This window comes from Bubalus bubalis, chromosome 4, assembly GCF_019923935.1.
Source record: "Bubalus bubalis isolate 160015118507 breed Murrah chromosome 4, NDDB_SH_1, whole genome shotgun sequence".
Classification (NCBI taxonomy): domain Eukaryota; kingdom Metazoa; phylum Chordata; class Mammalia; order Artiodactyla; family Bovidae; genus Bubalus; species Bubalus bubalis.
This window is the reverse complement of record NC_059160.1, coordinates 10,747,747-10,764,852: the sequence shown is the minus strand read 5'-3', so window position 1 is coordinate 10,764,852 and position 17,106 is coordinate 10,747,747. Positions and strand designations below refer to the sequence as shown.

Sequence of the window (17,106 nt, the reverse complement as noted above, 5' to 3'; positions counted from 1 at the left end):
CCCCAGCATTTTCTGGAAGCCCCGCCAACAATCATGGCTGATAGTCCCCAAATCCTGTCAGATCAACCAGCTTCCATGTGTTCTAGCTTATTTGCTCCTGACAACAGCCTTGTGAGGTAAGGGGATCAGGGAACCTTTTGTCCACGTTTTCTAACTTCATTAGATGGAAAAGCTGAACCTCAGAGAGACCATCAACCAGAGACGGTAGGGTGACAGGCTGCAGGGCTGGAGCCCGAGTCAGCGTCTTCTCTGCACGTGTTCCCTAGCCCGGCTCTGTTCTTTGATGACCGTGTTCCAGGGTGCAGGGCGGTCTGCTGCGGGTCATGAAAGACCTCTGGACCTCTGTTCCAGAAGGTGTCCTCAACATCTGACAGTGTCTGCAGCGCCTGCAAGGACGCCTGCTCGCACACGGGGTGGTGGGCTAACAGCCTGCCCGGGTGGAGACCCCGCGTCACTGCCTTGGTTCTCACACGCCCTCCGCCTGGTCTCCCACAGGGAACGACCTTGTGGAAGCTGATTTCACGCATGCACCCTGTGCTCACTTCTGACTCTAGGCTACAACGGTGGTTGTCAACCAGATGACCTTCTCTTTTGGGGTCGTCTGGCAACATCACAACCTGGGAAGGGGTCCTGACATCCATGGATTCTACAAACAGCCGAAAACACGCAGCACAGAAGTATCTACCCAAACATCAACAGCACCGAGCCCGGAGCACTGCCTGGAAGTCACAAGAGACTGTCTCCAACCTCGTGCCCAAGGGGCCAGCTGCCGACCAGATGCTGGACCGCAGCCCAACAGGCAAGGTCATTAGGACGGAGCAGTGAGCTCAGACATTCCCCTCTGCTGCTCAGGTTGAAGCATCCTGATCCCAGAGGGCAGTGCGTGGAGCCCTCCCACCCCTGGGAAGGGCCACACCAGGCGCACAAGCCCACACGCTGGGCACAGCACCCCACCCTTCCCAGTCCTCCGGTATGGCCCGGCTCACAGGAACTGTCCATCCCTACCGTCTACGGAAGGGCTGCCCACAGACCCGCCTGGCCCTCCAGCGTGGGGCCTGGGGAACAGAAGCCCACAGGTACATCAGGAGGTCCACTCACTAGCCCAGGGAGAAAACCAGACTTGGAGACACGATGTGGAAAAACACTGCTTCATTTACCATGTGCCCAGCTCTCTTCATTTTTCCAATTCCCAAAACATCCTCTGCGGGCTTGCAAGGCCCGTCGCAGCACGCCTGCCTGCAGCTGGGCCCAATATGCTCAGGCCTCTGAGTGCTCGTGTGCCAACCCGAGCTGACCCGACACGACAGAGCTCAGATGGCAATGATGCACGCTCCCTGCTCAGCCGGGTTTCAGGGTCATTTGATGTGAGTGGAGTCCGGAGGGGCCCAAACTCAAGATAGGTAAGGAGGTCAGTGTTTCCTGTCCTGATGATTCTGCTCCAACTGTCAGTACAGAATCAGGCAGACCCCGTTTCTCCCTCTCCTTCAGCCAACCCCACCCAGGGCCAGGCTGGGCCACTGCTGAGAACTGTAAAGCAGTGTATCAGCTCCACCACCCTTGAGAAGAAACCGGGGCTCAGGGAGCAGCATTGATCATCCCCCTGAACACAAGCCTGTTTTTTTGGGACTGACAGGCAGGAGAGTCTCCACGGAGGGCGATGGGGAGAGGCTGTCCAGGTCTATTCTCACTGACATGACTTCAGGCTTGGTTTCATTAGAATTCATCAAAGAGAGCCGATACGGAGAAAACAGGAGGAGCTGGCTCAACGCCACTGCTCTCCTGCCTGGTCTCTTCTGGCCACCCCCTGCACACACCCGGGATGAATGCCCTTGGCTCTCGAATACACTCTCTTTGCAAAGGCACATCCCCAGCCAGAGAGTGGGGGTCACTGCTAAAAAGCTAAACATGTATTTCCTGGGAATAACCAAACACACACTCACGGATGACAGAGGGTGCTCAGGAATGTCTTTTAACGAGTCATCTCTGCGGAGCCGACACGCAGCTCTTCCCTCTCCCCAGCAGACCAGCTGAGGCTGGAGGCCAGGGCAGTGCCGAGGTGGCGCTGCGTCCTGGGTGCAGACTCCACCGGCTCTGCCTGGGTCGGTTACGTGGCCTCGATCCAGTCTGCAAAATGCTGCCTTCCTCGCAGCAACAGGGGAGTGCTGTGTCTGGACAGCGCCTGGCACACGGAAGTGCTGCATGCCTGCTGTATCAACATTACAAGTCCTCCTGAATTGTGCTCTGAGTTTCTGTGATACCAGCTCCAACAGCAGGCTGACCAGTACAGTCACTGGGGAAGCCTGACACGCCATGCTTCACTCTGTTTTTATTTGATGGGGACTCCAGGGCAGACGTGGGCCATCCTGGCTGTAAACATCACAGCCCTTGGCGTGGTGTCTGCAGCCGCTGGGAGCACGGCCATCAGCTCGCGGCAGCCGCCGAGCCCTGCGGCTCCAGGGCTCCAGCCCCCGCTGGGGCCGGCTGCCCACACCTGCACCCGCTCCCCCTGGGGCTGGGCCTCCAGCAGTACTGAGGCCCCCAAGAAAGTTCTGCCTCACTGAAGACAGGCAGGGAGCCGGTGCAGAGTGACCTATGGGAGACCGAACCAAGGGTAAAACCTTCTTTTTTAAAGGAAGACTCTACTGACCCAGAGAAGTCTGTTGATGGCAAATGCTGGGAGAGAAATTTCACAACGGGTCTCTCCTACCTGGAGATTCTTCTAGATCCTGACTCGGTTCTAGAAAACAGGGACACAAGAGTAAACAGGCTGCTGTAGCCGTACTGGGACCACCTCAGCCGTAGTGTTCCCCTTCGGGGTCTCAGGCTCTTTGCCCTCAGGTCCCTACTCACACTTTCAGGGCCTCTGAGAAGCCACCTAGTCCCAGGAGGGTCGCCCTCTCGGGAACTCACCTCCAAGGATGTGCGGGTTGACCACCGTGGAAGAACACGAGAGCTGAATGACACACGCTTATTTGGGCCTCTGCATGGAAACAGCCCCGATGCTGTCACGTGTCTGAGGCCCAGGTCCTCCTGGCGCCCCGGGCCTCGCCTGGCAGCCTGGGTCTACAGGGCCCCTGGTGGGGCCAAGTTTTCTCAGGGAGTTGGCTGTGATGGAGGCCCAGGCACACCGGGACCCCAGGTGCAGGAACTCAAGAGAAGCAGGTCCCTGAGCGGAGGGCCCGAGCTCTTCTGGAGACCGGGGCCCCTTAACACAAAACAACTACCAAAGAGCCACAGTTCCAGGCGAGGACAGTGTGAAACATCAGTGGCATGGTGGAAATAACCCTGATACCTTACACAAGCACAGAAGAGCAACACAAGGCACACACCACGGACAGGCTCATGCGGTCAACGTACAGTCCACAGTGAGCAGGCGAGGACAGAGAGAGAGGTGGAGGACACGCAAGAGGTAACAGAGATCCTGGTCATCACCCGCACAGCCCAGCAGCCCCGGAAGGCATCCCCAAACTGCCCTTTGCACCAACAACAGGTGTCTGTGAGTGATGGGGGCGCTCTGACCTCACCTGTGGACATCATCAAGGGTGAGATCAAGTTTGCCTGGCTTGCGTTAGGGGGTGGGTGGGTGGGAGAGGGGGAGACTTGCCCTCTCAATCACTGTCTTTCTTGGAGCAAAGCCTTGCCCCCACCCTTACCCCAGAGGACCTGTGGAGCAGGAGGCAAGACCCAGCGCCACGCCGTCATCCCTGCAGGTCCTTGGGATGGTCTCCTGCACCGCACTCGCTGGGTGCAGGGCTGGCCCTTGAGGTGCCGGGTGAGCCCTGGTTTGGGGGTCTCGGGGAAGTCGCAGAGCTCTACAAAAGCGCCTGGGGTCTAGGTGCGAGTGTTCCCAAAGCCCTGTGCAAGTCAGACACCCCAGAAAGGCCGTGTGCGGGCTTGTCTCCAGTGTGTTCCTCAAGGGCAGGGTGAAACCCAGGGTCTGTCCCATGTCCCCGTCTGCACACAACAGCCCTCCCGGAGAATGGACCAGTCAGGGGAGGCTGGGTTTCAAGAAGTTTCGGGAAGAAACTGAGACCCAAAGGGAATTCTCCAGGGTCTTCACCCACTCTTTTTCTCCCAGTCTTTTGCAGAGGCCAGGATGGACCTGACTGACTGATTTCTGAGAAAGAGCAAGAATAATTCTGGACCCAGCAAGGTGCTGCAGCTGTGCAGGCACCCAAGGTGGAGGGGAGAGGCCCTTCGCACCAGACCCGTCTCCTAGAGCACAGCTGTGCAGATGGGGTGCTCAGTGCCCCTCGCCCCACTGCGGTGCCCTCTCGGGGCCCGATTCAGCACCCACACTGGCTGAGCCCAGCTCCACGGGCTGCACCGCCAAGGTCACAGCAAATGTGACAGGATCTTGGAGGCTCAGCCCTCCAGGCTCCAGCGGTCAGGCAGAACCGGTCCCCTGGCTCAGGGTCCATGTCACAGAAAGAAAGAGTCGGGAGGACAGACCTGGACCATCCCTGTCGCCTGAGAGCCTCAAGCAGAGGAGAGGTGCCTACGTGCTCCTGGGCCTCGCACCGGCTCGTCAGGAGGAGGACACCGGCCTGGGGCCCCAGCAGACACTGGCTTGGGGGGAGTTTCTGTTCCTCACCTGCCTGTCCCCCAGGGCCCTCATGCAGGCTGACTGGATGGGGGACACAGGTGGCATCTTCCTCCACGAAGCAAGCAAATGTCTTCCACCATGCTCCCCCACCCCCAGAACAGGGGCCTTTCCATTGACAGGAACCTTTTACTTCAGGTATAAATGCCCTTTTAATATACCTACACTCTCCCCCGACCTGGCCCCAGAGTGAGCGTCCTGAGGCACAGCGTTGTCAAGCCTATTCCTGAGACCTGCCTGAGTGGGCCCTTCCCACCCTCCAATCAGGAGAAAGGGGAGGAAAAGAAATACTCAGAAACCTGAAGATTGTTTGGAATTTATTCTCTTAAATAAGAACGGTAACATTTGTTTAAAAAAAAAAAAATTAGAAGCACAACACCTTAGTTTCACAGAAAACAAAGTTTCACGGAAAAAACAAAGTTACACAATTAAATAAAAACAGCTCACAAAGAAACACACCAAAACTCACAACAGCAGAGATTAAAGGCAAGCATGGAGCTTCACAGAAGGCAGGCCGGAGGTAGAAAGGCGGGCATCCCTGACACAGCTCTGGCCTCCGTACCATGCCTGGAGACCCACTGCTGCTTAACGGCTCAGGAAAAGTGGGGTGTGGAACCCCTTAACTCACTGGTCAGGCCTTCAAGGCCACGCTGAGGCCACTGTCAGGAGAGACTATGGGATTCCACTGTCTACAGACACACTAAACACCAAGAGACAGCAGGAAGCTGCAGTAACAGGCCCAGGGAGTCAGACATGCCTTGGAAGCGAAGCGGTCCTCAGTGCCCCTGAAAGAGAGCCCTGTGCCCCTGGTCTCTGGTGCTGGAAGTATGCTCTGCTTGCTTTCTGAGACACTCACCCTACAGTCTCCACCTCCACCAGGAGCCTGGCTTCTCTGCTCCCTCCAAACCCCGACCGGAACACTAAGATAGGCTAGGTCCCCAGGTAAACCAGAATTAAGGAAAGAGAAGCTTTAGAAACAGCTCCACTAGGATTGTGATTATTACTCAGGGCACAATATGTAAACGTGTACTTATACACATGAAGCTAAAGCAGTACAAGCACGTGGGTGTATATATGTAAACGTGCATACATCACCATTTGCTATGACTCTCGGGACTGGGCAGGGAAGCTGGATGCAGAAGTCTCTGCCTCACTAACAGGTTTTCCAGAAATGGAAGCAGACTTGGGAAGCAGTGGGAGATCTGGTAATAACCCCCTCCTGATGGCAGGAACCCAGGATAGGTCGGAGGCGCCCTGCCATACGACCGTCCCTGCTGGTGCAGCAACACCTGGTCTCCCAGTGCCCACTCGGCAGGCCCACCACGAACCCGGGTGCCACGCAGGCCTGTCTAGGGATGGGGGCAGGCAGCGCCCAGCCAGACAGCCTTGTGTGTTAAGATCATCTTTCCGTAACATGACAGACAACGAAGCCTTCCTCCCGTCCCATGTCTGTCGCAGGGACTGGAAGGACAGCGTTTCTGATCACCATGACCCCCACCTGTACACTTCAGTTCTGGTTCCCCACCATACGAGGTGTAAAGGGGAGTCCTCTGGATGAAGAAAGGGCCTCAAAACCCGCAACTGAGGGTCTTGTATTCAAGGGGAAAACGTACCATCTGGGGTTTTCTTTCTTTCTCTACCTGTTCTCCGAATGTTTCCTATGGGCAGGTGATCTGAGGCCAGGGTAAGGAAACCTGTGCCAGGCCCACGAACCTGCAGCAGCCAGTGTAAGAAGCTTGAGACAAACTAGTTACAGACTGAGAACAGAAAAGAGGGTTTCTACATCAAAAGCACATCACATACGAAGATGTTAAAGCAGGCAGCAGCCTGGCTGCCAGAGACAGAGGACGTTGGACTAGGTTCTAACTCACGGGCTGTGTTTGTATTTTTGGCAACAGCAGTAATTGTGGTGGAAGAGGCGAACACAAGGGAAAGGAGGGAAACGCCCCAGACTAAAGAGGGCAGATGCACAACAGCCGACCCGTCACGGCTCCCCTGGCCCCACCTCCCGGGGAACGGGGACCCGAGTGTGAGCCACGCTCCACACACCACTCACTCCTGCTCAGAGTGAAGCCCAGGGCACGTGCCAGGACCTGGCCTGACAACTGCCGTCCACAGCACACATTCTGAAGCCCTCCAACACCTGAATTTTTCTGAATCTTTTCAAATCAAGGTTCCAGTTAACCAAAACTTTAGTTTGGGATTTTTTCTATTAAAGGAGCAGAAGAAATCAATGTCATGCCACGTGTAACGGGCAACCATGTCCTGCTCCTCTCCTGTGGAGGGGAAGTGCTGGTGTCTTGGGGCGTGTCCACACTCAGAGCTGTCTTTCTGAAAGCCCAGGTCTCCAAAGACAGCTACCCACTGGACCCCAGTGCTCTGGGCACTGGCTCACTGCTGCCCACAGGGTACCGCCAACCAGGGCTCACATCCTGAACCCGCGTGCTGGGAGAGGTGCGTCTCCCTCAAAATCAAGAGGGCCCACAAGCCTTTGATTCAGTCACATGCCCAGCTCTCATCTTCTATCCCTGCTTCAGAGAAGGTTCCTCTTCTCTACGGAACCCTTTTCTCTTCACAGCTCCTAAAATCCTAAAGCCTACCACGCTTCCAAAGCAGACAGTCAGACAGCAAACTGAACCAGATCAGGTGCGTGACCAGGAACGGCCTGACCTCCGCTGGCTTCACTCCTCTGCAGATGTTCACAAGAGCCTGAGCGCCCTGGCTGTGTGCTGAGCCCCAGGTGGTGCTCACCTGCTCAAAGGCACACGTCCGCGTCTCTGCCAGCCCCTCCCCAACTCGGGCCCTCAGCACCTCATGAGAAAGATGGATTATAAGAGGTTTAAGGGGTAGCAAGTCCTTCGTGGCTTAAACATGGCTATAAAATGTTGGTCCAACCTCCAGGGCACCTGCAGACTTGCCCGGATCAGAGAGAGCCACACGCAGCAGCAGAGCTGAGCTCTCTTACGTCCCGCCCCTGGGGCTCAGGCAGTTCTGAAGCGCGGTCAGAGGAGCAGCACTACCAGCCTCCCATCTGAGGACCAAGAGGACCACCCTGTTCCTCCTCCCTTTGGGAATCCTATGCCCAACTCCTCTCCATCTAGCCGATAACCTGTCCTTTCCACAGGGTGATTTCTGTGGACGGGACGACACCTGTGACAGGTGAGAGCAGGGCCCTGATGACTTCCTCTCCCGCCAGCTGCAGTGAGCTGGCCTGTGACCAGGTGGGGCTGCACAGGTCCCCAGGACCACCCGCATCTGTGGGACTGTGGACACACCACACAGGCTGCTTTGGCAGAGAGGAGGGAGAAGTGGCTTTAAGGAAAAAAACACTATTCTTCACAACAAAGCTGGTTCCGTGAGCCCTTCTCTTCCTGCCTTCCGAGATCAGAATAAAAGTATTTTCAGAAGTGGCGGTGGTGGCACTCGCCTCCTGATGCAGGAAGACGTTAAAATGGAACCAGCCAGGGCCTCTCCTTCAGCGGTCACGGGTGTGGGGAGAACAGCAGCAGCTGCCCCAGACACCAGGGCAGCGAAGGGGACAGAGGAGATCCAGTGCAGGTGGGCCTGTGTGCAAACCCTGGGACCTTCTCACAGTTCCACGCTTGGCCTGAGGAGCCCACCACGAGGGACTACAGGAAGGCCCTGCTGCCCTGGCTCGTCACGTGGGTCAGTGCTAAAAGTAGCCAGTTCTGAACTCCTCTTCTCTGGACAGGCCTGGGCTTGGCCCCCAGGTGTCTGATGGATGTGGGCAGGTCCCAGGGCCCGGCAATAAAACTCTGAGACTTGGAACAGACGGCACGAAGTGTGGGCGATGCCGCTGACCTGATGGTGCCCTACTGACTCACAGTGGGCCAGTGAAACTCCCCTCGGATCTGCACCAGCACCTCCGACAGCCCATAGAGAAAGGGGACTCCGAACGCAAGCAGCTGGCACATGAAAAAGGAGTCCGGAGGGTTCTGGGCCGCCTGATGCCCAATCGATGAAATGCTGCACTGGAGGTGCTGGCTCATCCCCTTGGCCTTGTCGCAGAGGCCGAGCGAGTGACGCGCCACCCAGCCAAACAAGGAAGTGAGGCTACCTGGGCTTCTCTCAGCAGGGCTGGCACTGGTGCTGGGCCGTCCGCTGGCGTCCGCGGCGGGGCTGTCCTGCAGGGGTCCCCGGGCCTCCTAGGAGAGGAAGATGACTGAGTGAGGCACCACGTCTCAAGAGACAGTGACACCTGGCTGTGGTCGGCTGGCTGTTGTCACCAGGCAACCCAGAGACGTGCCAGGATACATATCACGGGGGTCGCAGGAGTCACGGTCCAGAGGTGCCTGGTACCCCTTCCCATGGGCTCTCTGCCATCCCAGAGGCCCTCCAGGAAGCAATGGTCAGCTGCCGACATACACAGGGACACCCCATCTGAGAGGATACCAAGCTCACTTGAAAAGACAAGCAGGGAGCTGACTATGCTCAGTCTTTTAAAATAAAGTTCTTAGATGAGTGGTCCCTAGAATAAACAAAGTTAAAGGAGTTGGCTGCAGAACATTTATTTCGAGCCAAATCCTTTTCCAGCGTTCTCCTCTCAGGAAAGGTGCAACTTTCAAGGCAAAAGGCTTTTTTTATACAGAACAAACAGAAGGGAGGGGTGGACACGCTCTTCCCAACGTAGCTCAGGTGCTGGCAAGAACACTTCCATAGTGAAACCCAACATTCAATGAGTCCTGACATGCTGCCCCTTCCCAAATCAGACCAAGACCACTTCTCATACCCTCCCACTCACAGGAAGGGCTTCTCAGTGGTCACTCAGGGCCTGTTGGCCATGCCTGAGCTGCCACCGCACTGGACAGTCACCTGGTGCCCCCACCCCTGCAGCCCAGCCCCGTTACCTTTCCAGAAAGAGGCGCCCCTGCCGGTCTCTTCCTCTGTGCAGGGCCAGACAGCCGGTAACAGTAGTGTGGCTTGCAGTAGAATTTACCTGCAGGCATCAGGGAGCAGGGGAAGAGGTAGTGAGCAAGTCTCTGAAATGCCGGACTTGACTGCTGGTCTTGGCACACGCGTCCCCATCGCCCCAGCCCGACCTTGCCCAGGCCAGGGTTCTCGTCCAGGGAGGCCAGGCCCTCCTCTTCCCTGTGCCCGGATGTGTGGAGGCCACGGAGCCATCACCCAATCAGGGCCCAGAGCAGAGACTGCAGCCTGTACAGCAGGGCCAGCAAACAAAGTGGCTGTGTGTGCAGAACAAAGATGTGGTCACATGAAGAGCTAGAGGAGCATTTCTGGGGGAACCGAGAGTGAACACAAGTGCTGGAGGCATGAAGGCTGCCACGGATGGGGCAGCACTGAACATTAGCTCTGCTGCAGCCCTCTGGCAACCAAGTGCGACTTGGCGCTGGTCAGATTGCAGCTCAGATCCTTAGTGGGTCAGATCAGCATTAAAGACAATGCAAAACAAACCAAAAAATCCTACAATCGACTGTGACTAGAACAAAACAGAATTAAGCCTAATAAAGAGCATCAGCGTGCACACGGCACCCTCAGGGTCCGGCAGTGTTTCCCAGTGCTCAGCTGTGCCCACCTGGGCTGCCTGGGTCCTGGCGTAACATTGTGTCCCGCTGCATAACGTGTGTCCCGCTGCATAACACGTGTGTCCCGCTGCATAACACGTGTGTCCTGCTGCATAACATGTGTCCCGCTGCATAACTCGTGTCCTGCTGCATAACACGTGTCCCACTGCATAACATGTGTGTCCTGCTGCGTAACACATGACCCGCTGCATAGCACGTGTGTCCTGCTGCATAACACATGTGTCCTGCTGCGTAACACATGACCCGCCGCACAACATGTGTGTCCCACTGCACAACACGTGTGTCCCGCTGCATAACACGTGTGTCCCGCTGCATAACACGTGTGTCCTGTTGCATAATGTGTCCTACTGCATAACACGTGTGTCCTGCTTCATAACGCGTGTCCTGCTGCGTAACGTGTGTGTCCTGCTGCGGGTGGGATCACAAGCTTGATTAATGCCAACCCTGGCTTTTCCCATGACACTTGTAGTGGAAGTCAGTCACAGAGGGGTGTTTTTTCCTCACCCCTTTCTTTACTCCCACTTATAGTCAAGGTTTTGAAAATTAAAGGACAGACCCTGTTAGAGAAACTGTTGAAACCAGAGTAATCCCACTCATCTTTCTCCTTTGGAGAGAGCAGCTCCTTTAACAAATTAACTTTCCTATTTTTGAAGTTAAAAATAAGAGGACCTAACAAGAATATGATAGAAAAGATCAATGAAACTGATTGTTCTAAAGATAAAACTGACATCAGACTAATTCAGAAAAACAGAGAGAAGACTCAAATAAATAAAATCAGAAATAAAAGGAGACATTACAAGTGATACCACAGAAATACAAAGGATCCTAAGACGCTCCTAAAAACAACTATTTGCCAATCTAGATAACCTAGAGTAAATGAATAAATTCCTAGAAACATAATTTATCAAATCTTAGTCATAAAGAAACAGAAAACCTGAACTGACCAGTACTGAGTAAGGAGACTGAATCAGGGATTAAAATTCTCGCAAAACAGAAAAGCCCCAGACCGGATGGTTTCACTGGTGAATTCTATCAAACATTTAAAGAACTAACAACAAGCCTTCTCAAATGCATCCAGATGACTGAACGGGGACACTCCCAACTCATTCATGAGACCACCATCAACCTCATACCAAAAGCCAGATAAGGAGCCTGGGAGAAAACTACGGACCAATATCCCTGATGAACACTGGTGCAAAAATTATCCACAAAATATTAGCAAACCAAATTGAACAGCACTTTGAAAGGATCAGACATCATTATCAAGTGGGATTTATTCCAGGAAGGCAAGGAAGCCTCACCCACCGCTCTCCAGAGTCCACCCAGGACAGGTGAGGTGCTTCCTGACACCCTGAGTGTCATGGCTCCCTCCTCCTCTGCACTGTCCAAAGTCAGAGTCTGCACTGTGCCCTGGAGCCCACAGCCATTCTCACACTGAATGCTGCCAGGGCACCCCACGCAGGACCCAGCCTGCTTACGTTCCATCCACCCCACAAGAGAATGTGTCTCCAGGTGTGGCACAGAATCTAGGGGCAAAAATACTTGTGGATCAATTCTTTGGACCTGGAAAGATCCTTCCAGGTAAACCTCACAGACAGAAACACGGGGCGGGCTTCATTCACCAAGCCCATCAGGGAGATCAAAGGCGTTCTCTGAAGACCTGGTGTGTGCGGTACGGAGAGCTGCACCCCTGCCCTCACTTTTCATTCGTGTAAGCAGAGGACCAGGGGCCACAACAGGGGCCAGCTTTCCTCAGCTCCTCTCACTCACTATTCAAAGAGCCTGGATGAGGGACTATCTCCTCACTGCAGGGCGGCCCCCTCCTGTGTGAGGGCCACCCCACGAGGATTCACTCCCCCTCCTGTACACCTGCATCTTTTCATCACTGTTGGATCAGTAAGATGGCCTCTCAAAAAGTCCCTCTGGGGTTCTGTAGGAACGGGTGTAGAAGTCATCAATGTCTTGGGTGACTGTTTGCAGTTAACCCCAAGGTTTTTCAGGTGGCAGACACACCTCTCCATTAGGCTTTGTTACCAGTTGGCATAATCCTCCACCTTCTGCCTTGTCAAGGTCATCCCACTATGAAATCAACAAATACCGCAAAAGGCCAGGGCTTGACCAGCACAGTAAACCAGATGAAGGCCTGTGCCACGTGCTCTCAGTTCCACAGAGATGCGGATGCAAGAGAGAACGGGTGACCATGCGCACAACTCGGGCACCTTCGGGAACCAAAGTCCGAGAACAGCAGCCAAGGACGCAGTTTCAATGTGCTGCCACTGACCTCAGGCAAAAAACGTGGCTTTTTGAGACTGTGATTCTTCTTCTCTAAAGCAAAGATAAAAAGACTTATTCTCCTTGGGCCCCTTTTATCTTAAGATCCTGCCGTGAGGTAGGAGAGCATGTTATCTGTGAAGCCAGGGCAGGCGTTTAGGTAAACACATGCCCTTCACTTCTCCATGGTCACCAAGTCATCCATGACACTGCCTGGTGACTCTGTGGACGGGGTGGGAATGCTCACGAGAGGCAGAAAGAAAAGCATCTGTGTGAGCAAGCAGTGGGGACCGTGTCCGGGCGCACCTCCGGTGCAGGGAGCTCACCGTCCTCGAGGGCGTAGGCATAGGCCGACAGGCGCAGGGTGGTGGCGCAGTGCTCGCACTTGAAGCAGCTCCGGTGGAAGAACTTGCCCTCGGCGCTCAGCCGCTCCATCACGTAGACCCGCTTCTGGCAGAAATAGCAGGTGTCGCTGCCTCCCAAGTTCTGCGGGAACTCCTTCTTTATGGAGCCCTGGGGGATGGAGGCACAGGTCAGGGAGAGGTCTCCTAGCACTCCCCGGGTGCACGACCCTCACTAAGTGGCTCGGCCTGGGGACCGGAGCCTCGTGCCCACCCAGCACTCGGCACGGAGTCTGTTCTCTGCCATTTACTAACGATCAAACCAAGTTCTTTCAACAGACTCTGATCTGAAGGTGCTCCTGTGGTTCTCCATGGACACAGGCTCCTGGACCCTAGAGCACTCACTAGGAGATTCTGTGTATACCGTTCACACAACATTCTAAACAACAATTTCAGTCCTGGAAGGTCAGTTGCAAAATACAGACCCCTCAGAAAAAAAAAACAAAAACACACCACATGGCACATAGTGGCTGCGTATGTCACTAGAGCTACTTAGAGCAAAGCAGGCGTGCTCTCCAGAGCTGCCTTATCCAGACAGACAGTGCCCTTAGCGTATCTTACCAGTTCCTTCTTGTCTAGAAGGGTTTTGGGTTGTTCTTTCCTTTGAAGCTGATTGGCTATCTGCTCAGCCAATGAGCTCACTCCGCCCGTGTACATCTTTATATACTTCTATTGGTTGGAGATTGTAAAATGACCAGAAAGAAGGAAAATGAGAAGGAAATAAATAAATAAATTAAGAAGACAGGGGGGGAAAAATCTTTGAAAGGTATAAAATGAACACAAGGTGCAGCAACAAACATGCCAACACAGTGCCCACGAGCAGGGGACAAGGTGTCAGTGTCCACACGCTGGCGCCAGCACAGGCGGGGGCAGCGGCCGCAGGGACAGCGAAATTCAGGAGCGAGAACCTGGCCTCTCTCACGTCTCTGGATGGAGTGCAGGCAACGCGCAGGCGGGAGGACGGTGGATGTGAGCAGACAGGAGTGGGAAGGGCCTACGGCCCAGTGGCTCAAATTGCATACGAAGAACTCGAGGGGACCGCCCCCCCCCCGACCTTGTAGACAGCAGGCACCAGACAGCAGGCACGTCCCCGGCCTGGGAGAGGGCTTGGGGTGCTGCTTCCTCATTTACTGACAGAAAGACAGCAAGGCCAACTCTCCGCCTGGGTAATGTGTGTCCCCGGGGATGACGTCCGTCCTCACTGGTAACCGCTGCACTCAGAGCCTCCGTGCTGGGCATCAGAGGCCCTGGCTTTACCAGGAAGGACGTTCCTCTGCCCGTTATCCCATGGAGAGTTCTGTGCTCCTCTGGGCCCTGAGGCCAAAGCTGTCCGGGCCAGCCAGGCCACTGCTGAAGCCGCTGCAGGAGTCTGCAGGGCTGCTGTGGAAGCCAGATGTGCTTCCATCCAGGAGGGGTCCTTCATTAAGTTGAAACAAGATAAAAGAAAAAAATCCAACCACCTCAATCCTTTTTCCAACAAAGCTGAAGAAGTCACAGGAGAAAACTACGCATTTCAATGGCAAGTCTTCTTGTGGAAACCCTGCTTTGAGCTCGTCTGCAGGGAGTGAGGCCCAAGCCTCACCCGCAGCCTGTGTGTGTGACACTCTCAGCAGCCATGTGCCCGCGAGCCTGAGGAACCCTCTCCTCATTCCACACCCACAACATGCAGGAGGGCTGGGGATGCCAGCAACCCCGGCAGGTGGCCATATGGGAGGGAACCACCAGCCTGAGCACCGGCACATCCCAGATGAAGCGAGGACACCAGAGGAACACTCCGGGGAAACGCTCTGTGGACTACGAGGACAGCAGCGGCGCATCAAGCAGTTCCCAAGGTTCAGCTGGAGCTGAGGGCTCAATTATATTTTCAATTTAAAATAAGGAGATTTCCAAAGATTAGTGCCATTTGCTCATTAACTCACAGCTCATACCCATCGGTGGTCGAGAAACACAAGTGCTTCTTAGACCGAAGCCCTCTTTAGATACAGATGTGAGGGAAGTGTAAGCCTGGAACAGACAGACACTCAGGTGCAGCCAAGCTAACCCCAGGGGCAGAAAACAGCACATCCCCTGCAGCAGACAAGTGAGCGCATGGACCAGACACCGCGTTGAAGGCTGTGACATGGAGCAAGTTCGGGGTCATCCCGGCTCAGCCGGGACCCTGTGCTCCCATCAGAAACCAGCACCCTCAGCAAGCGCAGCCCAGGGCTGCCTGGCACAAAAGCACCTGTCACCTTCAGTTCTCTTTGTTTTTTAGCATGAACAGCAGATGGTTTTCCTCTCCCAACTCTCAAGAAACAGTTGCAATGTAGCTATCTCTGGACTGACACTGTGGCCACCATACACGCACTCCATTCTGCACAGTCTGCCAGCAGCTCAGGAACAGGGACAGACAGAACGGGCCGAAGGCCCTGCCACCTGTCTGCAAACCCTGCACGTCTGGGTCAGATCCATCGCAGGACCCAGCAGAGCTCATTCCTCACATGATTACAGTTCAAGAGGCACCTGGAATACTGGGTAGCCACCACTCCCTTTAGGAGATTTAATTACACTACAGTTCTTATTTTATAATGCATTAACAGGAAGGCACGTGGAGTTAAAAACACTCTATCATTAACTGGTATGGTTGGAACATGCCGAATGTGGGCCAAAGTGGACAGAACTTGCTACAGTGAAGCGAGCAGCCGCCTGCACTCAGCTGGACGCCTACCACCCTCACATGCATGACAAACACACACAGCTGGGTCCCTAAGGAGACAGGAAGGACATTTGTGTGGGAGAAGAGAGTGGAGGCTGGAGAGGAAGCAGCTTTGCCCCGACTGGGCCGAGCTACCTGTCGGAGGGAGTCGGAGGAGGGGGAAGCAGGGCGGCTGGCGGAGCGGAGGCTTAGAGAAAGCTCCCACTGATCGACCAAAAATCGACGAGAAGGCTCAGGCTCTGGCTATAAGATACAAGATGGAGAAAAAAACCAAAGGAAATGTGAAATGAAAAGTCACACACTGTCCTGAACACAAGCAACTTGGCAGTTTCAGACCCATCTGGATTACAAATGCAGTAAAAAAAAAACACTCAGTTCCAGAAGCAGCAATGGCTCATTCCAGGCAGTGTCCAGCCCACACGTCCTGTGCGCCCCGCCGAGCCCTTCATGGCCTGAGCTGGAATCTCTCTTGGGCAGAGGGGATTCCACCAGCTCATCACTCTGCAAGCCTGATGGGGAGGGGACCACAGGGACAGCAGATCTGCAGTGAAGCTCGCTCTTTGTACATAAAAGCCAGGAAAGTGGCTCCTCCTTCTTCTGGTGGGGCTGAGAGAAGCCAAGCTGACCCTGGAGCCAGCCCCCAACCCTCTGCAGTCCCCATGCAGCACGTGGAGCTAGTGGGCCTAGCAGCCAGATTCTCCGGGCCCCAGCGAGAAGGGGCTGAGAACTCAGCAAGCGGTAACTGCTTTGTTTCCTGCAGGTTTGGGCTGAGATACCTGTGGGGTGCAGGGAAGAGGCACCCCTCCGCTCTGAGCTCCCCTACTTCAGCTCACACTAACTGCAAAGCTTCGGGTGTGACGGGGTGACGGAGAGTGTCACCAGCCTCTGCTTTAGAGGCTCAAATAGAAAAGACCAAACTCCCTGGACAGTAGAGAAGCAGGCGAACGCACAGCTGGATGGGGGTGGTGGAGGAACAGTCTGACAGGGACATAAGCAGTGACCCTCGAGAGCATCTGGACGGGAGCCCTGCACTGAGGAAGCTGGAAACTGGCCCCGGGATGATGAAAGGAGCTTCCTGCCCACCTGACCGTTTCCCCCTGCACCCCGAAGCCCCAAGCTTCTAGCTGCTGCTCTGTCCAGTCTCTCCTCTCATTCACCACTCTTCCCTCTGTTCCTGCTAAGGCTCTGCTTCAATCAAAATCATTGTGACCCCTCCTCAAATATGCATTCCCCAAAGCAGAGGGTTTAGCCCTGTTCAGTGAAAAGGCTGAGATTTCTTCTTGAGAGGAACCAGCCTGGGAAGAAGGATGAAAGAGGCTGGGCACGTGCAGAGAGGCCATGGTGACACGGGTGACGTGGAAAGGCCACCCAGCCCCGCCTCCTGCCCCAGGGACCTCCTTCCTGTTGCCCTGGTGACAGTACGCAACACAGGGCTACTGCTACTTTCCTGATGGGCCCGGGGGAGCCAGAACTACTGCTCAGTCATGAGCACACTTCTCAGAGAGCAAAGGCAGAGGAAGCCAAAAAAAGAGGAGAAAGCCCATATGAAATGAACAGCGAGAGCTGGTTCTC

General features: G+C 54.9%; 1 protein-coding gene across 21 annotated transcripts in view; it reads right to left on the bottom strand.

Moving 5' to 3' along the window:
* MICAL3 (microtubule associated monooxygenase, calponin and LIM domain containing 3) overlaps positions 1–17,106 on the bottom strand; it is a 156,130-nt gene that overhangs the window by 34,896 nt on the left and 104,128 nt on the right. For 18 of the 21 annotated variants that reach the window (XM_006071401.4, XM_044940888.2, XM_044940889.2 and 15 more), the window contains 5 exons: positions 15,670–15,777; positions 13,401–13,508; positions 12,765–12,951; positions 9,472–9,560; positions 8,682–8,769 (listed from right to left, as the gene is read on the bottom strand). In XM_006071401.4, coding sequence (XP_006071463.4) covers positions 8,682–8,769; positions 9,472–9,560; positions 12,765–12,951; positions 13,401–13,508; positions 15,670–15,777 — 580 coding nt within the window. The remainder of the gene's footprint in view (positions 1–8,681; positions 8,770–9,471; positions 9,561–12,764; positions 12,952–13,400; positions 13,509–15,669; positions 15,778–17,106) is intronic. The other 3 variants (XM_006071412.4, XM_044940896.2, XM_044940897.2) reach the window with 1 other exon arrangement.